General features: G+C 38.4%; 1 protein-coding gene across 1 annotated transcript; it reads left to right on the top strand.

Moving 5' to 3' along the window:
* Positions 1 to 254: 254 nt before the first annotated feature.
* On the top strand, positions 255 to 23,834 carry LOC122705621. The gene is made up of 4 exons (XM_043921064.1): positions 255 to 889; positions 11,385 to 11,470; positions 11,881 to 11,945; positions 23,649 to 23,834. The coding sequence occupies exons 1-4, from the start codon at positions 390 to 392 to the stop codon at positions 23,832 to 23,834; spliced, it is 837 nt and encodes a 278-aa protein (XP_043776999.1). The 5' UTR covers positions 255 to 389.
* The last annotated feature ends 772 nt before the right edge of the window (positions 23,835 to 24,606 follow it).

The following is a 24,606-nucleotide window of genomic DNA, read 5'->3' as shown; positions in this document are numbered from 1 at the left end:
TCCAACGATTAATGGCATTATTATTTTTGCACTACAGCCAAAACAGTACAATTTTCAGTGGTTTTAATCAATTACCCTGCTTCTACCCTCTCTCCATAGGGACATAGGGACTCCTGCTCCTTAGAGACAAGCACGGTCCAGCTGGCCACCTTGCCCACTACCCTCTTCCACAGGAGGAAGCACACACTTAATTCAGATGCAGCTGTTGTCTCCAAGGCGGATTCAGTCACTCACTTTACCTTTCTCCTCTTGCCTCAACTCTGCGCTCCAGCACATTCGACTATTCAAGAGAGGCAACTTTTCCTGCCCACACTATCTCCACATGTTGAAATCCTAGCCATCTGCTCTAATAGGCACACAGTAAGCATTGCTTCTCCCCGGTGCCTGCTATGTGCCAGACAGTGCCCTCAGCACACCATCCTGCGTCGTCTGATCTGTCTGCACCACGACCTAGGAAGTGGTGCCACTGTGCCCTTGCAGATGGAAATCTAAAGCACAGGGAAGGAAAACGACTTGGCCCAGGTCACACCGCTGCTGTGTGGGATGGCACCAGGACCACGTCCAAACCACTTGACCACCTGGCGCTTTATGCCCTTTTGGAGAGCAGCTTCAGCCACAAAGCTTTGCCTCATTTCCCAGGCGTTTTGATAGCTTACTCTTTAGAACTGGAGACTGGGGACTATTGTGTGTGCATCTCTGCACCCTTGCAGCACCTCCCACAGGCTCGCTCACTTAGGGGAGCTCACTCACTTAAGGGGAACTCACTATGTATTGATACTCGCTGGAGGAAATTTATGTGGAGAAGGATGCATCACAAAACGTCAGGTCCTGACAGTAAATTCAGTGGAAGTTCCAAGAAGACACGGGGAGCAGCTGCCCACGGCTTCCGGTAGGCGGTGGGGCTCCGGCGGGGCTTGGGAGATAGGGCTGGTTTGAATTCATCTGTGATGTTGTATTCCCGCCATTCATCTATATTGTCGTGTGTTGCTTCAGTCCATTCATTTTCAGTATTGTATAATATTCTGTGGTATGACTAGTATCGGGCTTCCCTGATAGCTCAGTTGGTAAAGAATCCACCTGCAATGCCAGAGACCTGGGTTCAATCTCTGGGTTGGGAAGATCCCCTGCAGAAGGGAAAGGCTACCCACTCCAGTACTCTGGCCTGGAGAATCCCATGGACAGTATAATCCATGGGGTCCCAAAGAGTCGACACGACTGAGCAACTTTCACTTTCACAGTTTGTTTTTCTATGGATGAACATTTGGTTGTTTCCAGGTTTCTTTTTTTTTTTAACCATTATGGATTTTGCTGCTATGAATTTTCTCCTACATGTTTCCTGGTGCATATATATCATTTTCCTTTGTGCATATCTCTAATGGCCAGGTCATATAGCATGAATGTCTTAAATTTTTTTTTTTTAAAGTGACTAACAGCACACAAAATACTGTTTTATTAACATTTAAAACCAATGTTATGATTAGTGAAATTATAATAGGCAGAGCTTTTAATGATTGTTGAAATATTACAATAGACAGAGCTTTTAATGGAGCAACGTAGTAAAACCCATCATTGAACAGAAGGCCTTGGTTGCTGACAGAATCTCGACTTGAAGACAAACCTAAGGGAGTCAGTAATGAAGTCTAGGATCGGTAAACGCGAGCAGATATCGCAGATGCCAACCATTAGATGGTTTTCCCACGCAGGGATGTCTTAAATTTTTTAAGATAAGGCCAAATTATTTTCCCAAGTGGTTATGAAAATCTACACTTCCACCAGCAGTGTACTGAAGTTCCGTTCCTCCACATACTTGCAAACACTTACTTTGGTAGTACTTTTAAATTTTTTGCCAACTCGGGGAGTATAAAATATTACCTCCAGGTTTTCTCCTTGTGGTATTTTGACTTTTTCGCCATCTTTGCCTTCACAGTCTGTGCAGTTAGTGACTTGTTTAAAAAATAGTTCCTCATGCCATCTTCATCTTCTAAGAGCTTTCTACATTTGCCTTTCACCGTGAAGTCTCTAATCCACCTGGAATTTCCATTTAGATATGTGTTTGGGAGTGTTCTCTTTTTTTCTATGTGCCTTTCCTGATTGCTAACCTGTTAAAAGTAAGGAGTTGTGTTCAAATTCTGAGGAATTTTGTATTCAATTTCTTTTATGCTGGTAGAACCATTCAGGTTTTCCATTTTTTCTTGAGTCAGTTTTATGATTTATATTCCTTTTAAAGAATTCTTCCATTTCTTCTGTTTTCAAATGTATTTGTGACAGTTCATATAGCCTCATAACTAAAAAAAATCTCTGCAGCATCAGTAGTTGTGCTTCCTTTTCAGTCCTGATTTTGCTTCTGTGTGCCCACTATCTTTTACTTGATCAGTCCTTACTGAAATTCATAATTTATGTCTTTTCAAATAGCCGATTTAAGACTTTGTTGATTCTCCTTGTTTTCTATTTCACTAATTCATACTCTTTATTATTATCTTCTTCTCTTCTTTCTCAATTTATCCTGTGATTCTTTTTCTAACTTCTAACTTGATCCTTCCTTCATTTCTAATGTTAAGTACTATAAACTATGCATATTTCTGTAACTATCAATTTAGCTTTATCCCACAAGTTTTTATGTGCAATATTTTGTTGTCATTCCATTCTCAATATTTTCCCATTTTCATTATAATTTTTGTTTGATTTACAAATTACTTAAACATTTCTTTGTCTAATTCTTTGATTAATATTTAATTAATTTAAATTTAAAAGATCAGATTCCTTTGGAACACACTAGGTCTTAAGGCAGAAGGTTATGATACAGATTAAAAAAGAAATTTCAGAGGAAGCCCTATGTTGCAAAGAGGGAAGCTTATGTGATTGGTTGTATCTCAGGTGAAGGGCAGATGTGTAAAAAGCGGGTGCATAACAAAATTTGAGCATAGAGAGATCATAAGAAAAAAGAGAGAACACTCCCAAACACATTACCTAAAGATCAAATTCCCCTAAAGTTTTATGTCATTTTATATAGTTATTCAAAGTCCCTTTGCTTTTTCAAACTACAGTTATAACTTCAGCATATCTGATTCTCTTAAACCCTTCAAATATCTAAAATGCAGACTTACACATCACAGTCAACAAGAACTTCATAAACATGAGTTAGACTTCGCAATTTTTTGGTTCACATTCCTTCAACTAGCTCAAATATCTGAAAAATGTAAGCCAAGTCACACAATGTTAGCAGAATACATGCAAAAGTGCAATTAATATTTTAAAAAATCCTCCCCTAAGACTTTACATTTTTTCATTCACTATTATTCAATAGTACAGAACTGTTTTCTTAAATAATCAGTTGAATTTACAGTATCTCTTTGCTACTCAAAGTAGGATCAGCAGACCAGAAGCATCGACATCACCTAAGAATTGGTTAGAAATGCAGACTTTCAGGCCCACCTGGAACGTCCGACATCAGAATCTTTAACAAGATCCCCAGATGACTGATGTGTATGTCTGAAGTTTAAGATGCACTGCAGTTCAACACTTAGTACTATATATAATACAAGTGTGGGCAAAGGTAATTAGTGATCACTCTGTATTGTGCTAAGGACTATTGATCTGAGAAACTCAAAACACCTGCATGGACCTTCTAAGACTAACCCAGGAGCTGCTAGAATGAGCTCTCTCTATGCTCAAATTTTGTTATGCACCAACCTTCTATACACCTGCCCTTCACCTGAGATACAACCAATCACATAAGCTTCGTTTCCTTGCAACACTGGGCTTCTTCTGAAATCTGTCTGTATCGTAACCTCATGCCCTAAGACCTAGGGTGTCCCAAAGGAATCTTGGACACATTACTCAGGCTGCAACTGTGCAGCCATCCCTTTTCATGGTTTTAAAATATCTTCACTGACCTCCATTCCAAGGCAACTTATTGTCATAAAGGAGACTGGGAACAGGCCGTAAGGAGGAAATGGTGTGGAGCCAGGCCTAATAGAGAGCTGGGGTCTGCCAGGAGACAGAGGGAAGTTCCAGGCGGCCTCCAGTGGGGAATACCCCCTTTCCTGTTTCCATACCTCCACAGCCTGAAAATACAGGTGAAAATGGGCAGGCAGGAAGGAAAGCGGAAGCAAGAACTAAGGCTCCTTTGTTTGAGGTCAGAATGTTTACTTGCCAGAGTCAGCCGGTGTTGACACCTGATTTTCTGTGTCAAGTGAGCACATTTAGCTGCTGCCTGATGAGAACCATTAAGTCAGTAACAGATTGTATTTCCATTCCAGTGCCCTTTTCACCAGTACACAAGAAGTCAGTCACATGGCAAGGTCATTAGTTGGTCCAATTGATTGGTCTAATTATCCTCACCTAAGGAAGAAAAATCGGTCACTGGGAATGAAAAGGCACTGGCTGTGAAACAGTATTTCTGGATTATAATCTTGCACTGGACTCTGACCCCATTGTGAAGTTTGGACCAAGCCTCTCGTAATTTCTTGGGACCACAGATTACTTATTCATTGAACAGGGGGATTCATTCCAAAATGATTCGTTTTCCAAGTCAGAATTGCAATCCAGATTTCTTGGCTCCAAGGTCTGGTACATCCTGGACTCTTTCCGTATTATTTGTTAAAGAGTACTATGTGTGACCCAGGGCTGTTCTCACAACTCTGGACTAGAAAATAGGACTCTTGGATCTTTTGGCTCAGCACTGAAGTTCTAATCCCTGTCTTAACCACTACCACCCTTAGAAATCAACAGGAAGTGTTCCTGGAGAACCCACCATTCAATGTAGGGAGACTGACTTTTAGTGAATGAATGATATGAATGGGAGCCATAGACCTTGCTGCCTGTGTAGGAATCTCTATCAACCACTGGCCTTGGAGAAATTAATTAGTCTCCTTATGCCTTAGCTTCTGCATCTATAAAATGAGGCTCACAATAAAAAATATCTCACAGGGTTGGTGGTGAGGATTAAATGAGACAATATATATAAGGAGTGCCTGGCATAAGGTAAGCACTCAATTATTATAAACTATAGGTGGCGCTAGTGATAAAGACCTTGCCTGCCAATGCAGGAGACATAAGAGTCGCAGGTTGGATCCCTGGGTCAGAAAGATCCCCAGGAGGAGGGCATGGCAACCCACTCCAGGATTCTCGACTGGAGAATTCCATGGAGAGAGGAGCCTTGCAGGCTACAGTCCATGGGGTCGCAGAGTCAGACAACTGAAGGGACATGCACACAGGCATGTTTAAGAAAACACTTGAACTGAAAATAAAATTTCATGTTAAATACTCATTTTGGCACATAGGTTATCTTAACATCTTTTCAAAGCATGTTTTCTATGCATTCAGTTGAAGAAAAAAATTACTTTTTGGAATTGTGGTATATATGTCACACAACCTGAAGACTTCCAAAATCATTGATCCAGGCTTTCTTTACCTGAACTCATTGGCGTGAGAAGAAAACAACTAGAACATGGTTGACAATTGACTCTGCCTTTTTCTTTTAACAACAGTAGGACTTTTAATCCTGGCATTCAAGGTAATACCTGCCAATCACCTTTTTCCTAATTAAATTTACCTGGACTTTACTTTAAAGAAAATAATTTGTTCAGCCAAAAGTGGTTGCATATTTATGCTACAATTAGTCAAGAACTCCACAAATGAATCCCTCCCCTGAGCCTCTGTAAAGAAAGGAGAATGCAGTTGAGACCCTACAAGATTTCAGAGCAATTAAGCCTAGAAATGCAGGTGTTTGAAACACCTGTTCCCCCTTCCGCCCACTCCGACTGTCCCGGCCACCCCTCATCAGTAGGTTAAAATAATTAACTTACCCTATTGGGAGAAAAGCCCAAGAACTGCTAAGGGCAAGAAGTCTCCTTTTCTTCCCTTTCTCAGTTTAAAAGAGAAAAACAAAAAAGTTCTTGGGTGGTCTGCAAATAGGAGGGGAAAAAAACTTTCCTCTTCTAAAAAAGAAAAGGCAAAATCAAGTGACAAGGAAGACGTTGTCTCCCTGAAGCTGACTTAGTGGCTTGCTTACATTCAGAATTCTATGTTTGTTTTGTGAGAGTGACTGCAGAGCCACTCAGAAGCATGAAAAAGCCAATTTTAAGGGATATTTATGTGACGAAATAAAGCAACTGGCGAGAATGTGATTTTGCCTGACCTGCCTTTTGTGAATACCTGCAAATTTGTATTAAATTTCAACAAGAATCCCTCACAAGGATAAACTGTGGAAATTTTACTGGGGTTTTTAAAACCAGAATAATAGTCCATAGCTAGGAAATCAAGAAATTGGTAGGGAAAAAAAAAAAAAAAAAGAGCTCACTGTGGCAATTTTAATCATTTCCATTTTGGCCTTTATGCTTTGTATATTTCCATTCCCCCCCACCCCCACCGAGTGCCATGAAGACTAATTTTGAATAACTATAATTCAGCATAACTAGAAGAGATCGTGAAGGTAATTTTGTTGTTATGATTACTAGTACTTTCTCTGTTCAAAGCACAAATTTTGGAACTTTTCAGGATTTTATTGGAATAGGTTTTAAGGATGATAAAGGTTTGGGGGTCTTCTGAAGTTGGAAACTGGATCAGTATACCTGCAAATATATATAAGGCATTTATATATTTACATTTTTCTTGAAATGACTTCAGGTGACTCCAGTTAGATTTTGGACTTTAAAAGCTTTGTGATGATGCCCACATGAAATACAGAGGCAGGCAGTGTGATGTTATTTCAACCCTTAATTCTGACCAATATATTTCTTTATATAACTCCTTACAGTTTTAAAGCCATATTCCCATTTGAGATATGTAAAGCAGGTCTCATAACACCTGTCAGAGAGGAGGAAATTAAGGGGTTGGATATAACCGTCACATTGAAAGGAAAGGAGAGCTGCTCTGGTTATGGAGGGAACCTTCGGCAGCTGGCCAAGAAGAAATGATAAAACTGTGACGCCTGCCTCAGGCTTTCTGATGGCAAATCCAATGCTGTTTCCACCACCACCCAGGCCTGGTGATTTCTTCTCCTTTATAGCAAGGTGTTTTCACCAACCAGAGCTGAGGCTGTTTTTTGTGGCAAGCTTAAAGCGTCTGCCTGCAGTGCAGGAGACCCGGGTTCAATCCCTGGGTTGGGAAGATCCCCTGGAGAAGGAAATGGCAACACACTCCAGTACTCTTGCCTGGAAAATTCCATGGACTGAGGAGCCTGGTAGGCTACAGTCCCATGGGGTCGCAAAGAGTCGGACACGACTGAGAGAGTTCACTTTTCCCTTTCCGGAGAGCAGCAGTATGTTCAAATGACCAGCAGGTGGCGGAGTAAACCCTGTTCCCAACTATTCCAGTGATGTTTACGTTATTTGAAAATTAACGACCGAAAAACATGATCAGTATCAGTTCAAATAAATTCAGTATTCAGGTTTCATTAAAATAGCAGCAACAATTGTATTTATTTTTTTTTTGCAACAATTGTATTTAATATAAAGATTTGAGTCCACTGTCAAGCTAAATTCGGCTATGATGCGTGTTGGCTTTTTTTTTTTTTTTTTTTTAAGAAAGCTGGACTCCAAACCTTTTTTATTTACTCGGTGGCACCGTGCAGCATGTGGGATCTTAGTTCCCCGACCAGGGATAGAACCCGAGCTCCTCTCAGCGGAAGCTCGGAGTCCTAACCACAAGGTGGCCTCCCCGCCCCCCCCCCCCATCCCCCACTTAGCATTGTAACACAATTAATTGCAAAGCCACTTTTAGAATTCCCTCTTTTTCTCTCACTGTGCTACTGAATTGCAGAGACGTGCTGGCTTAACACACGTTTGAGTTTGTTTTCTCTGCAAGGAAATCTTTGTAAAACAGCACAGCTCTGCCCAGGTCCACGAGTGTCTTCCTTCAGTGTTCCCCCTGGAGCCCTGGTTCCCCAACTTCTCCTAGCCTGGCGCTCTGGGAGGCTAGCCCAGGGCAACCCCTGGGTTTACCTGACACTCCCGGCTCTGCCCTGAGCTGTTCCACAGGGAGGTGACTGACGGAGCGTCTGTCCTCCCAGAGCCTTTTTCTCCTTCCGTGTCTTACTTCATAATGCTACAACTTAAAGGATTTGTAAACCTCAAAGTCCCCAAGCTCCTTTGTTAAATACTCTTCAGATGTTTTCACACATGCTTGACATGCACCAATAATGATTAAAAGGCATTTCTACCCAAACATTCTCATCAACTATTACTTAAACAAAATCATGTTTAAATGTTGTACCCATACACATTTTCCTTTTCATACATACACGCATCTGTCTTTGCATCTGTGTGTATATTTTTACTGGAGAAGGAAATGGCAACCCAGTCCAGTATTCTTATCTGGGAAATCCCGTGGACAGAGAAGCCTGGTGGGCTACAATCCATAGGGAGACAAAAGAGTCAGACAAGAAGACTTAGCAACTAAACAAGGATAACAACATACATTTTTGCATACTTTTGTATAAGTATAAAATCTCTTTACAGTGAATTTCACTAGATTATCTAACTCCCCATATTGTCTTAGATTTTGATACTTCAAATATGTTTTAGCTAAATGAAAGAAATGAGGTTATAAATTATAGGAACTAAGTGATACCATCTAGTTCCTATCACTTATAACTTAGAAATGTGAAGATATTTTATCTGCAGTTTAATTTTTGATATGAGATTTGCCATATGTACATAGGTATCAATTAGTGAATTTATTAAAGGAAAACTCTGAGGATATATGTGTTAATATCTATTTATATGTGCTTTGTCTTTTTTCCAGAAAAAGATTTCAAAAGACAAGAGAGTTTGTATAGAATCACTAGGGGTTTTAAATATTTTATTTTAAGGATGAAAAGACATGAGGCCAAGAATGGTTAAGGGCTTTGCTCAAAGGCATAAAGCTAACTAAAAATTGAACTGGGACTGAAACAGGAGGTGTTCACCAAATGTTTGTGAATTAAATAAGATGGAGAATAATTCAGTGAAACTTTTCTTCTTCTTGTTCAGTCACTCAGTCGTGTCTGACTCTTTGAGACTCCCATAGACTACAGCATGCCAGGCTTCTCAGTCCTTCACTATCTCCTGGAGTTTGCTCAAACTCATGTCTATTGAGTCTGCAATACTATCTAACCCTCTTATCCTCTGCTTCCCTCTTCTCCTTTTGCCATTAATCATTCCTAGCATCAGGGGCTTTTCCAGTGAGTCAGTTCTTCACATCAGGTGGCCAAAGTATTGGAGCTCCAGCTTCAGCGCCTGTCCTTCCAATGAATATTCAACATTGATTTCCTTTAGGGTTGACTGGTTTGATCTCCTTGCAATCCAAGGGACTCTCAAGAGTCCTCTCCAGCACCACAGTTCCAAAGCACCAGTTATTTGGCACTCACCCCTCTTTGTGGTCCAACTCTCACATCCATACATGACTACTGGAAAAACCATAGTTTTGATTATAAGGATGCTTTTTAATATGCTATCTAGGTTTGTCATAGCTTTCCTTCCAAGGTGCAAGAGACGTTTAATTTCATGGCTGCAGTCACCAACTGCAGTGATTTTGGAGCCCCCAAAAAGAAAATCTGTCACTGCTTCCACTTTTTCCCCCTTCTATTTGCCATGAATTAATGGGACCAGATGCCAAGATCGTAGTTTTTTAAATGTTGAGTTTCAAGCTGCTTTTTCACTCTCCTCTTTCACTTTCATCAAGAGGTTTTTTTAGTTGCTTTTCATTTTCTGCCATTAGAGTGGTGTCATCTGCGTAGCTGAGGTTGTTGATATTTCTTCCAGCAATCTTGATTCCAGCTTGTGATTCATCCATTCCAGCATTTCGCATGATATACTCTGCATATAAGTTAAATAAGCAGAGTAACAATATACAGCCTTACTGTACTATTTTCTCAATTTTGAATCAGTCTGTTGTTCCATGTCTGATTCTAACTGTTGCCTCTTGACCTGCACACAGGTTTGTCAAGAGATAGGTAACGCGGTCTGGTATTCCCATCTCTTTCAGAATTTTCCACGATTTGTTGTGGCCCACACAATCAAAAGCTTTAGCGGAGTCAATGAAGCAGAGATAGATTTTTTTTTCTGGAATTTCCTTGCTTTCTCCATAATCCAATGAATGTCAGCAATTTGATCTCTGGTTCCTCTGCCTTTTCTAAACTGAGCTTGTACATCTGGAAGCTTTCAGTTCATGTACTTTAACAAGCCTAGCTTGAAGGATTTTGAGCATAATCTTGCTAGTATGTGAAGTGAGCACAATTGTATGGTAATTTGAACATTTTTTGGCATTGCCCTTCTTTAGGATTGGAATGAAAACTCACCTTTTCCTGTCCTGTGGCCACTGCTAAATTTCCCAAATTTGCTAACATATTGAGTGCAGCACTTTAACAGCTCATCTTTTAGGATTTTTAAATAGTTCATTGAATAATCTATTAAATGAAAAAAATTAAATATATAATATAAATATTAAATATAAAATAATAATCATTAAATAATATGGAGAATAATTCAGTGAAACTTTTAAGTTGTGTTAATGAATAGGCAGACAGCTGTTAAAGGGGTCAAGAAAGTAGAATGGCGGTGGAGAATGGTGAAAATGTGTATGTTTATGGGATATGGCATTCTACAGCTGGCATGCGTAGTCACTGAGGGTGGCAGTGGTTTCTGGATATTTTAAACAAAGCATTCTCCTTGGGAACTTGAGAGCAATGCCTTCTTCCCAAATCCAGGGTACTTAGAAGAATGGAATAGGGTTCAATGAGAGCTGGGGATAGAACCCCTGCATTTCATCTCCTTTGTGTACCAAAGAGACAATTCTAGAGGAGGACTAAAATCCAGTAATTGTTTCATTTCTATTACACCTATTTTTAACACATTTAACTGCTAAGATTTAATAAAATGTATTAATAACTGACCCTTCTAGAATTAATACCTTTTGTGCATTGATATATATTTCAGCTGACCAAAAAAAAGAGTAAATGTTCATAGTGTGTATTAGATGTCTATTCGCTCTCTAAGTCATCCTAGTCACCAAGTAAAGACTGGGACCAGCTTAACATATCCCAAATCCTGTCATAACACTGTTTCTTTTTAAATGAATTCAAGGGAATCAGGCAATACAAATGAATCCACCAGGAATGGAACAAGTGTGTTGATGGTGATTTCAGAAGTCATTTTACTGTACCCTGAAATTGAAAATTCCATTTCATAGCCATGTTAAACTCCTTCTGAGCTCAGTTCCCCACTGACATGTATATACATAAACACACATATGCACGCACACACACACTCATTTTACAAGGACCCTGAGCTGGCCTATCCAGGATTTTTAAACTTTTATAACAATGTTAAACCTACATAAAATCTGCTTTAAGAAGTGCACTTTTTGTTTGCTTTTCCAACATGATGTGTTTCTTTATTTTATAGATTGGATGGAGAGCTGGAAGATTTTTTCCCCCTGCTTCATCCTAAAAGCCTAAGGATCGATGCCAATTGCATACTTATACATCAAGGCAACTTTTCCAGCTGTGCTCCTAGTGTTTTCTATTGTGCTCACTACCATGTCCTTGGTGTCATTTTTCTGATTTGAGTGAAACCTATGCAAGACATTAATTGTGTCTCATTACTGGTCCTTTCTCTTCTTTTCAATCCTGCTATGTATGAATGCTCCAAGAGAAATACAACTGATAAACAAAACAGCAGTGTATTCCTCTGTACACTGTTCAGAAGGCAAAGTATATGAAAAATTTGTATCTGCCAGTGTATTTCATGGCAGAAAGACACTCTTTTAAAAAGCCTATTGTGGGCTCTTTTTAAAAAGTCTAATGCTCTATTTCTACCATGATACACTTCAGGCCTGAGTATTGGGGTATTTTAGCCAGAAGGGTAATAATTATGATTTCTTTCCATTAAATTATTGCAGGATTTTGTGCAGCACTGTCCAATACTAACAGTAAAAAGTACTGCTACTGCAAAACTGGGGAAAAGGTAAAACAGAAACATACAAATGTTGCTAGGATTGTTTCTGAATAATTTACTAAACAATATATTGGCCTATGTTACTTACAATCTGGATTCAAAATGATCAAAGGATCAAGTAGTAGAATTTAAGTTGCATTGAAAGTATATTCTATATCATGGCATTAAAATGCTATTTTTGAAATTTGATGTGTCACTTTAGTATGGAGGTCATAAGAGAGAAACTACTAAATGATGTAAATATAATTTATTCAGAGAATCCTTATAATCTTCAGAGGCAAACCATGAATATCAGGACCAAACCCTTCAATCATTCATTATATAGAAATACTTTAAAAGTTACTTTTTTTTGGTTCAGCCAGAGGATATCAGAGATTATTAGAAATAAGTTCATCAGCTATTAATGTCAGGTCTGACTAAATAAGAGCTAATATAATTAGAACACTTTTATCAGAGGGCTATTTCTGGAATAAAATACACATTATATAGCAGAGCAAAGTTTTAAGAATTACAGAGAACATTAAATCAAAGAGAAAAATTTTGGATTTCAATATAGTCTTTTAAAATGTACATATGTTTCCATATGTCCACATGATCGCTAATCTCACGATGTTGATTATTCAAAGTGTAATACTTATTTGACATTTTTGTGCACCAACATGAACTTATTTTAACACTATGTTTCTTGAGGTTTAAGGGTGTCTTCTGCAGTTTTGCTCACCGAGAAAATCAAATATTTTGAGTGGAAATAAAAATTCACCCTCAAAGATTATGTCGTTAAGGGGAAAAAAATCTCTTGACAATAACTAATAATTAATTCTAGTAACACATTTATAGTACAAGAAAAAGTGAATATTTTGGGAGGCCGATGGCCTGAAATTATACTTTCTTGTATTGAAAAAGGTTAATTAGGAATTGAGCTCAAAGTTAATTTTTTGAAGGTCAGCTGCTATGCCATTGGGTCCTGTGACCTTGTCTCAAGTAATCACAGCATTAACATACAAGTTATAGCTTTCCTTTCACTTGATGACATAATCTCTTTAATTGGTGTCGGGAAGCCTACATGTGAAAGAACCGTGGAAAACACCTAGAGACTATAATTTTACTCTTTCCATTCACAGGGCAAAGAAACAAGCCTTAAGAATGTACTGGAGACTCATTACAATCCCTAGGCTGTCAACACAAAGCCCTCACATTTCAACCAAAAGTTTTAGGAATGATCAATTCTGTTTAGTTCTAACTTCAGCTGGTGAACTATTAACCTTTTCAGAAAAACTGGTGAATGCTAAATGTCAGATAATCTTCTATGAGAAAGCTAAGAGGGAGGATAATGTGGTTTAACTGATTAGACATAAATGTGAGAAGGTAATATTTGCAAAGTTATTAAGCATACTCTCTGAAAGAAACTATTGGAGTAAGACTTCCTAATTCTTACATTTCCACAGATCCTGACATAATTCTATTCCATAAATTCTCTGTGGTTCATCGGGGTTCATCATGTAGACTTGATATGGCCCATTTTCATTTGAGAGTTTAAATTCACCTTTTATAGGGAACTGATGGGCATTGTTGTGATGCTGTTTTTCCCAGTGGATTCTGCCTGGTAAAGAAGAAAGCTATGGTGGAGTGGCCCTTGAAATGCCCACTAAGAAACTTTTGCAAGGATATGTTTTGGATAAAGGAAGAAGGAATGCTGAAGTTTGCTAAGCCCATCAGCATTGGTTTGGCTACTGCTCACTGTAGCAAAGGGTAAATATTAACTCTTCCCATTCAAGAAACTAGTCCTTTTTTTTTTTTTTTCATTTATTTTTATTAGTTGGAGGCTAATTGCTTTACAATATTGCAGTGGTTTTTGCCATACATTGACATGAATCAGCCATGGATTTACAACTAGTCCTGGTTTTGATGAGTGAGGAGATATTCAAAACTACTTATTTCTACTAGAAAAATGGAACATAGTACCATGGGAAAGCTATTTAATCTCAGAAGTCTCTCTGCTGAAATGTAATGATGGAAGGGCTGATTACAAAGTCTGAGCAAATTCTACCACAGAATATACCAAATACCCTATCAAGGAAAAGTTACAGCTTTGCTTATGGAGGGGTATGGGGTTTGCTGTTAATGTGACTCTTGTTTACAGCACTGTTTCAATTTTGTCACCCTTCATGATCTTTTCACCTCTCGAGTTCTGACATGCTTTTTAAAAATTTAGCTAACCATCCAAGCAAGAAATGCTTTGCCTGGACTGATCTGTGCAAGACTTTGGGTGTCATCAGCAGTGTAGCAAATATGGGGATGTGACATCCAGCAGAGATACGAAATCATCGTTTAGAATTGGTTCATCTTTGGTCCTGATATGGACCCTGGACTTGCCCTTTTGTGCCTTGCTTAGATAAAACTGTATCCTGACAGTGTGGGAAGAGAAAATGGGGGCGGGGGGTGGCCGGGTAAGAAGGGCAGAGAGGTGCTCATGTCTACAGGTACCACAGTACTGCCTTCCTACAACCAACTACGAGATAACTGCTATACGGTGCAGTCACATGTCTTTAATCATGTCTCTCTGTAAATAATAAACTGGTTTCCTTGGACTTGTTTTGTGTTGTACATTATCTTCCGTTTTTCAGCCCAGATGCACAGTGTGCATACCCCATCAATTCAGTCCATTTACTAAGACAGTAAAAAAATACCAGTGGTTTTTTTTTATATATATATCATAGGGCACAGCAACTTTCACTTTCAAGGATGGAAAGTCGGAAAAATAACCTATTTTGTTACTCTAATCTAGTCACTGATGCAGTTGTATTAATCAGTATAATAATGATGCCCAAATGTCAAATATTTTCTGCTTTGTGTTACTCTGTGCCAACCTGTGCAGCCTCAGTAATATCAAGGACTCACAACCTCATTCTTCCCTGAAAACTGAACTATTATTTTTCTCCCTCAACCATTCAATAAAACCAACAATCCTCTTTTCCCATGAGAGTTTTCAGCAAAATTTGGACTCTGTCATCTAACTTAAATAGTAACTTAAAATTCCTTTATTACCTGAGAGCTTGCCTCAAGAAGAGAAAATAAAAGTCATCTGTATAATAATAACCTATACTGGAAAAGAATATATATATATATATATATATATATATATATATATATTCATACACACATATCCAAATCACTTTGCAGTATACCTGAAACTAATACAATATTGTAAATCAATTATACTTCAAAAAAAAGTTACCTGTGAATGTCACTGAGAATCTAATTATCCCTGAGTGAAATCTAACAGTCTTTCCTCACTGCTCTCAAGAAAAGGCCTTAGCCTGGCACACCAGGCTGCATGTGATCTGGTCCTTGCATACCTTTCCACCTCCAACCGCCTCCATAGTGAACTTCTCTCAGTCCTCAAAGCACCATGCTCTTTCTCTTTTTAGACTCTTTTCACAGGTTCTCTCTGCCAAGAACTTCCCTTTTACTTGGACCGTACATCTAACCATACATCCCCCTACATTTCACTTCCCCTACATTCTGGGCCGTATAACACTCTTAAGTCCTCCCTTATGCCCTCTGCCAAACTTCATCCCATTGCCCTTCCCACCACGCTGTAGTCGTGTGATATTCCTCAGTTTCTGTTGAGTGCTAAGATTCTGTATGTTTCATCTTTGGATTCCCAGCATTGGAACAGTGCCTGGCACAGGTAGGTGCCTTATAAATGTTTGTTGAAGGCATTTTGCAGTAACAGAACTTTGTTAATGTGTAGGGAAATCATTTAATTGTTGTGAAAGTCATTTATTTTGTATTGGGTTGTCAGTTTTTCCATATACTAGCCAACCCAATATATTAAAAACCTTTGAAACCAGACATATATATTAATGCTTGCTAATAATTTGAAAATAAGTTCAGTATTACTTCAAAATTAATAGATTTAATGCTCGAGTTTTAAAACAATTGTGACTATGCTGGATCAGTCTCCACAAAGATCCCAACATAATCTTTTTATAGGAAATCAACTTAAACCACACACAGGTCACTTTAATGGTGTCCTCTAGATTAAGGAAATGAGCTGTTCTCCCCTCTCCTTCTCTCTGAGCCAGGTTAAGATTTTAATAGGTGTTTCAACCCACATATTTGAAACGGTGGCCGAGTTTTGACCAGCAGTGTATGGTCTTTTTCCAGAGGGCACAATCAAGAAATCAGAATCCTCGCTACCATTTTTGTCTAGTCGCGCAAATGAATACTCATGCAAAGCCTCTGTACCTTCAGCAAAGGGAGCATTTGTGACAGCAACTCTGAATAGAAGTTTTCCTGTTTACCTTCTTACCACTTGTTTAAGTTCTAAGGAGAGGGACCTGGCCGTTTTGTTATAGAATGGGCGTTTTCAATGCAAAGAAAAAGAAATCACAGTTTTGAGTTTTTACAATGTTTGCCCCTTTTCCCAGCGGGGATGTGTTTTGAGTGCCAGGAGACAAAAAGTGTGGCCTCAACAAGCAGAATTTTAAAAAGAACATCATTTTCATTATGTAGTCAATCTCAATTACAAGCAAATGTTTTCTCTGTGGAGACTCTTCTCCTTTCAGGGCATTATGTGAGTCTCTTTTGTGGATTGAGAGAAAGGATCAGTGGTCAATAGGGAGCAGAGTGCTGTGTACAGAGGATTTTTGTATCCCTCCGTCTCCTACATAATGCGTTTTGTCAGGAGAACAGCCTGCCATCCTGAGCAGATTTGCTGAATTAAAGAGCACAGCGGGGATAGGAAACTTGTTGCTAGGTGACTGACCGCCGCTGCTTGGCGGGTCTGGGCCGAAGGTGACTCTCTGCTTTTCTTCCACTACTTAATCTTGCCTTTTAATCTGCATCTATAATTAACTCTGTTAATGCCACACATCCATTTGTTTCTTTTTTACTGCACTTCAGGCAACCTATTTATCATTATTTAGTCTTTACACTCAAACAACAAACTATTTTTTCTCCATTAGCGTCATATGAAGAGAAACATAGTGCAAAGAAAGATGTAGACTCAGTAGATATTGCCTGTGATTACTCACTTCCTCTGAGGATTTTCAGAGATATTTTTTGCTAATCTGAATGGAAAATACATCCTTGAAGAAACACTCCTGTTTTCCATTATCTCTACAGCTTGATTGTGCCTAATTAATGGAGATGTTCTTGGTGACTTTAAGTTCCTCTCAGTGATGACACATAATCAACCATCAAAAATTGCTTTCTTTCTCAAAGATTTACATGATTATTTCACCTGAAACAAATGTGTTGCCTGTAATGTCTTTGCAGGATGTGTTCTCTGTACTCATTATTAGCCACAAAGGCTAGACTTGGATGCAGGCTAGGCGTGCAAAGAAGTAGGGACTTGGCAGACTCAATTCTAGTGAGGTGATGGCTATGTCCAGTGTCTTGGGGGGTGCCATAGTAGATTCTAGCAGCAGCATCCAGAACTCAGCTTGGCTGATGTCAGTAGTTCAAGAGTGATGTTCTGTCCAGAGGGAGAACAAGGTGGCTTTAAGGAAACAGGTCTGTGACATGATATTCAACGTTGTTCCAGACCAGATGGCCCCATACCTGGTTCTTTGACCCTCATGAACATTCTGTGAGCTAAGAAACAGTCTAAGAACACTTGCTCACACAATAGACCTTGACTTGCATTTCTACATCTGTAGAAACAGTTGGTATAGTAGTTAAAACATCTGACCTAGAGACAGACTGCTTTGGTTCAAATCCCAGGTCTACCATTTACATGTTGTATGGCCTGAGACAACTTACTCAGTATGCTTTGGTTTCATCTCTAAAATAGTGATAATAATAGTACTTTCTGATTAGAGTTCTTATAGGATTAAACCAGTTAACTCAGGTAAAGCAATTAGTGCTTATTGGCTATTTTTATTATTATACTGATAATATACTGAAACAACTATCTAGTTTTTTCCATGTCTTAATAAGATAAAAATGCATGCCCATGGTGAATAAAAAATTAAGACATGAAATTAATAATATCTTTTACTTAGAGTTTTCATAGCAGTTTAATCACATTTTCTCATTAATTTTCAAACTCCTCTAGTTTCACAAATTCTGATCTGTATACAGAGATAGGTTACCATACTAAAGACAGTTTAAATGCACATTTTCCATAAAAATATATATTTGTGTGTACTATAAGGTTACACTATAGTTCAGATTTTTTAAAGTGTTCAATCCAACCCATGAAAATTAAAGAAATGCAGGTTATGCAGGCTTTTATGCCAGGCATATTTGGAGAGCATTAGGCTGTAATTAGACTAACTGGGGCTAGTTGAAGGTCATGATGGCTCTACTTCAGCGGTGCATAAAAGCATCGTGTGCACAGAGAATTAGGAAGCCAGAATGAGGACCATTAGGCTGTCATTTACTACATTTTCATTTGATCAATTTATGCTCTTTAATGTGATGGCCTGGTTTGCATCCTTTATGCAGGTGTTAATTCTCTGCCTTTGACTCTTTCTAAAACATGTCTATGAAACACAGCTGCCTGCATGTGTGATAATAGATATGTGATTATATGGTTGGGAGAAGTGGGCTCAGATCAGTGCTCCCTATCACCACCAAATACAATGGGGCAGTGAGAAAACTTTTATTTCTGATATTCTGTTGTTAAGTTGCTCAGTCATGTCTGACTCTTTGCAGCTGCATGGACTTCTGGGACTTTGCAGCCCCAGAAGCATGCCAGGCTTCTGACAAAAGCCTGTATAGTCAAAGCTATGGTTTTTCTAGTAGTCAAGTACAGATGTGACACCTGGACCAGAAAGAAGGCTGAGCACCAAAGAATTGATGATTTTGAACTGTGGGTACTGGAGAAGACTCTTGAGAGTCCCTTGGATAGCAAAGAGATCAAACCAGTCAATCCTAATAGAAATCAACCATGAACACTCATTGGAAGGACTGATGCTGAAGCTGAAGCTCCAATACTTTGGCCACCTGATGCAAACAGCCAACTCTATGAAAAAGACCCTGACGCTGGGAAGACTGAGGGAAGGAGGAAGAAGGGGGCAACAGAGAATGAGAAGGTTGGATAGCAGCATCAACTCAACGGACATGAGTTTGAGTGAGAGTGAGCTAAAAGTCTCAGTATCTTATGAAGAACACCTGAACCTACATAACACATTGAACTTGACTTTATTTCAGGATATTGTTTCCTTATCTTTCCTATTGACCATCAGTGATAAACTAATGTACAATAATAGTGTGAAGTAAGTGGCTCCTCTGAGCACTCCTATTATGATCTCACATATCTTAAATTTCTTCATAGATAATCCCATTTTATAAGTGAGAAAATGTAAGCCTGGTTGTTGACTTAGCTGTTCAAGATGATTCAGTGAGTCTATAGCAGGAATGAAATGAAGCACAGATATATTTTCCTGAAGGCCATGCTCCATGCTACCTGTCTGCTGGTTATTACTGATTCAAGGTTGGTGCAGATAGAACAATAAGTTAGTTCTCTTTTTGTTTTTCAGAAAGGCTAAGTGATGATCTTCAGTTCAGTTCAGTTGCTCAGTCGTGTCCGACTCTTTGCAACCCCATGAATCGCAGCACGCCAGGCCTCCCTGTCCATCACCAACTCCCGGAGTTCACTCATACTCAAGCCTATCGAGTCGGTGATACCATCCAGCCATCTCATCCTCTGTTGTCTCCTCCTCCTGCCCCCAATCCCTCCCAGTGAGCTTAATTGAACTTATTTCACATTTTGACACTGTTTTAAGATTTTTCCTCTAAAAACAAATAATAAAAAGCTCTTTTAAATTGCTATCAATTTGTGAGGCTCCATTGAAAAGCCAACTCATTAGAAAAGACTCTGATGCTGGAAAAGACTGAGGGAAAGAGGAGAAGGGGGCAACAGAGGATGAGATGGTTGGACGGCATCACCGACTCAATGGACAGGAGCTTGAGCAAACTCCAGGAGATAGTGAAGAACAGGGAAGTCTGGCATGCTGCAGTCCATGGCATCACAGAGTTGGAAACAACTTACCAACTGAACCAAAAATTGCATTTCTTAGTTTGCTAGATAAAGCATCCTTGGAGGCTGAAGCTCCATGAGGGCAGGGGTCATATCTTCTTGGTTCACCGCTATATTCCCAGCATTTAGCACAGTGCTCAGTACACAGTATGTCTTCATATTGTATGTGTTGAACAGTAGGTTGATGAGCAAATGAATTAATAAATTAATATACTTAAAAGGAGAAGCTGATGTCTACCATTAGTTCCCTAGAAGTCATTCTTTCCTAGTAGTTTTCTTTTTACCCTTTTTTTTTTTTATTTATTTTTTTTTTTCCAGTGGGTTTTGTCATACATTGATATGAATCAGCCATGGATTTACATGTATTCCCAATCCCGATCCCCCCTCCCACCTCCCTCTCCACCCAATTCCTCTGGGTCTTCCCAGTGCACCAGGCCGGAGCACTTGTCTCATGCATCCCACCTGGGCTGGTGATCCGTTTCACCATAGATAGTATGCATGCTGTTCTTTTGAAATATCCCACCCTCACATTCTCCCACAAAGTTCAAAAGTCTGTTCTGTATTTCTGTGTCTCTTTTTCTGTTTTGCATATAGGGTTATCGTTATCACCTTTCTAAATTCCATATATATGTGTTAGTATGCTGTAATGTTCTTTATCTTTCTGGCTTACTTCACTCTGTATAATGGGCTCCAGCTTCATCCATCTCATTAGGACTGGTTCAAATGTATTCTTTTTAACGGCTGAGTAATATTCCATGGTGTATATGTACCACAGCTTCCTTATCCATTCATCTGCTGATGGGCATCTAGGTTGCTTCCATGTCCTGGCTATTATAAACAGTGCTGCGATGAACATTGGGGTGCACGTGTCTCTTTCAGATCTGGTTTCCTCAGTGTGTATGCCCAGAAGTGGGATTGCTGGGTCAAATGGTTAAAGTGATTAAAATCTAACTCTTTAAAGTGAATTTGAAGGATTAACTTTAAACTTGCCTTTTAATTTTTCCATTTTCATTCCTTTTCTTCTACTTTTAATAAATCCTTGGCTTTACAGTGGACTGTGTAAAGATATGATTGGTCCTTGGTTTATAATCATGGAGTAAGGTGAATCCAGCAATGACAACCTGTCAGTTTTTCTGTATCCATAATGAGATGGAACAAAATAAAAATATTTTTAGAATCTTCCTATCCACTGCTTTTTCCTTAAGAGAAGTGGCTAAAAGTTTGAAAGGTTTAAAATAGAAAAATTTAGTCTTGGACTTTCCTGGTGGTCCAGTAGTTAAGAATCCACCTGCCAATGCAGTGGACTCAAGTTCGATTCCTGGTTGGGGAAGATCCCACATACTGCAGAGCAACTAAACCTGTGGAACACAACTACTGATCTAGCGCTCTGGAGCCCACAAGTCACAACTACTGAGCCTTCTTGCCACAACTGATGAAGCCTGGGCACCCTAGAACCTGTGCTCTGCAACAAGAGAAGCCACCTCAAACAAGAAGTTGGTGCAGCACAATGAAGAGTAGTCCCTGCTCACTGCAACTAGAGAAAACTTATGCAGAACGGTGAAAATCCAGCATGGCCAAATATAAATAAATAAATCTTAAAAAAATATTTAGTCTTACTCTTTAATATTTAGGTGGCTGTGACAATTAAAAATGGATAAAAAGCTCAAATTTTAAATTTTTTATTAGCATCTCTCTGTTTATTCAAATTTTAAATTTTTAAGTAAATGTAACAAATATTAGTATTTATGTATGGGGAGCCATTATTAAATTAGTTTTTTGTGCTTATATAATTAGAGAAAATTATCATCAAATGAAGTTCATTAATAAACTCTGATATTTGGTGGCTGATTATCTGATTTTGCAGCAGAGAGTCTGCTTTTCATTTGGTTCCAAAAATTTGCCTTTTGGTTAATAAGTTTTGCTAATTGACATAAGTATGCATAATAAAAGCATGCACTAAAATAGGATCATATTAATATTCCCTTTGCATCTGTTAAAAACCTAACAACACTAAATATTAATCATTTTTATGCAATAATCCTCTGCAGTTTTTCCCCCAGAAATTTGTAGATATTTATTTAATAATATATCCCTATTTTGATATTTTATCCATATTTTGTGTCTGTTTTGTGTTAACTTTATTTCATTCAGTATGAATCCATGTCTAACAGGTAAAGATTATTTAGATACAAAAACTGAAAACAACAGAGAAGATGTTTTATAATTGTTTTCACTTTAGAAAGGAATACATCTTAGAATTTGATTCATCTCATCTTATAGTATGAACTTCAGTTATTAGGATCTTGGTAAAAATCAATATAATTCTAAAATTACTTGGAAATTATGTTTATCACTGAACAACTTGGATTAAGCAAGTGGTATACCAACTCAAAGGAATATCTGCAGCATTAAGGGGCCTCATGCAGCTTTATCACAAACAGAATGATATGCCTATTTGTTCTATAGCCTTTAGGTATCTAATTAAATTAAAAGTTCAATTGCTCTTGCTAAATATGTCTCCTTGGGAAAGCATTTTTGGTCTTGTTTTGTTTGGGGTGGAAGGGGGCCCCACACCATGTGGCATGAGGAATCTTAGTTTCCTAACCAGGGTTTGAACCTGTGCCCACTGCAGTGGAAACATGGAGTCTTAACCACTGGACCACCGGGGAAGTCAGGGAAAGTTATTTTTAAGAGAGATAATTCTACTTACTTTCCTTATGTTTGTGTGATGCTGTATGATAGCTAAGAGACTATACTAACTTTTAAAAAATTACTTCAAAGTCTTAGAAAATCCTGCATGTTGATCATTAGATTCAAATAAATAAAGTCATACCTTTTAAATTTAACTTTCTATTTTTTAATTATTCCTCAGAGTGCTGTGTTAAATATTTTAGACAAAGTATAGTTATAATGAGACATCGATCATAATTTAGAGCAGACTGTGGTCCTGTGTAGACTCTGTACAATTCATTCATCCCTTCCCTGCCTCTCTCACAAATATTTATTGAGACTCTTCTATGTGCTAGGCATACTAAATGCTGAGATCTGAGATCTCACTATATATAGAAAAAGGGCCTCTTTAGTCATATTTTCCCCTGAGCATCTTATTTATCTTTTTTTATAACATATCTTCCAAAACTTTTAAAACACTTAAAAAGTGATAATTCCATTTTTGAATGTAATACATTGAATAATGAAATTTCTTGAGAGAGTGTCAAATTTCAGGGTTTTTTTTAAGTAAGAAAATGTATATTTACTTAAAATGAGAAAATAAGCAATAGTAACAATAAGGTACAGACATATACTACAAACATCCCTAAGTCTAGAAAATTTAAATTTTTGATTAATTGTCTGAAATATTTCTGGAATACACTTCCCCTGTATTTTCATAGGAAAACTGTAGGAAACTCCCACCAAATTTCTCCAATATCAGCTGTAAAAGATGTTTTTGCTGTTTGTAAGTTTCTTATAGGCTGATGGTTACAAATAGAAATCTGATTAATTCTATTTCAAGTGGTTACTCTTAAATGTTCCTTTCCACTTGTGCCTCTACACTAAGCATCTCGCAACATGGCAGCTGCCTTCGTGCAAGAGGAAGTGTGTGCAATCAAGAATATGAGAGAGAAAGCAGCTAGAGAGAATGTGCTCACAAGAGGAAGCCACAGTCTCTTTTGCAACTTAATCACAGAAGTGACATCCCATCACTATTCAATTGGAAGGAGTCCCTAGGCGCTGCCTACGCTCAGGGGAAAGCAATTACAGAGGACATGAATACCAGGAGGCAGCGTCCTTGCAAGCTGCGTCACGGTGCCCAGGACGCCTTCATTTGGTGCTGTAGACTCTGGACTTACACGTGTCTGTCATTGCTGGCTGAGCAGGCGCAGTGGGCTGTGGGAGCATATTGAAAGCCTTTCTAACACTATTCTGACATCTAACAATGCCTTAGATAGACACATAAGTAACTGCAAGCTACCTAAATATATGCCATTAAACTCAAAGAAAATGTGCCCCCAACTCACTTTTCCCTTCTCTGGGTCTAAAATGTGCTACCAGCTACTCCAAAGTACCTCACAAAAGTGGCCTTAGCTGATTACAGTTAAAATGCCTCAGTTTTACAAATTTTACAAAAGCATAACTGTGTGACCACTATGTGAATACCAGAGGAACAGTCCTTACCAGGCATCCTTTACTGAACATGGAATGTCCTCAGAGTGTCTAGCAGAGGACTAACCTTGCATAGTTAGTATAAATACTTTTAAATGAGTGAACTACATGAGTCAGTAAGAAACAAATTTTAACCTTCAAATATTTCACCACGTCAGTCATTAAGAACTTGGAAACCTAAATATTTCTTTAGATGTATCTCAAAGAAGTTACAACTTTGCCTTCTGCATTTCAAAATTTACCTAGCTAGTTCAAATTTGAGACTTGAAAATTATATAGTGGCCTGTGGTCATCATCAAAAGTATGCACTACAAAGGCTGAACTACTGAACCCTTACATTTTGTCTTACAGCAAGCAGACTAACTTTTTCAAAACATAAATCAGTTCATGTCACTCTGATAGTCACCATTCCAGTCCCTCAATTCAAAACTCTAATGACATAGTATTGTATTCTCAGTAAAATCCAAACACCTTCCCTAGGCCTCTGAGGGTCTATGTGATATAGTCTTTGCT

The sequence above is a fragment of the Cervus elaphus genome, chromosome 12 (genome assembly GCF_910594005.1).
Source record: "Cervus elaphus chromosome 12, mCerEla1.1, whole genome shotgun sequence".
NCBI lineage: Eukaryota > Metazoa > Chordata > Mammalia > Artiodactyla > Cervidae > Cervus > Cervus elaphus.
The sequence above is the reverse complement of the archived record's forward strand: the minus strand, read 5'-3'. Positions and strand labels throughout refer to the sequence as shown.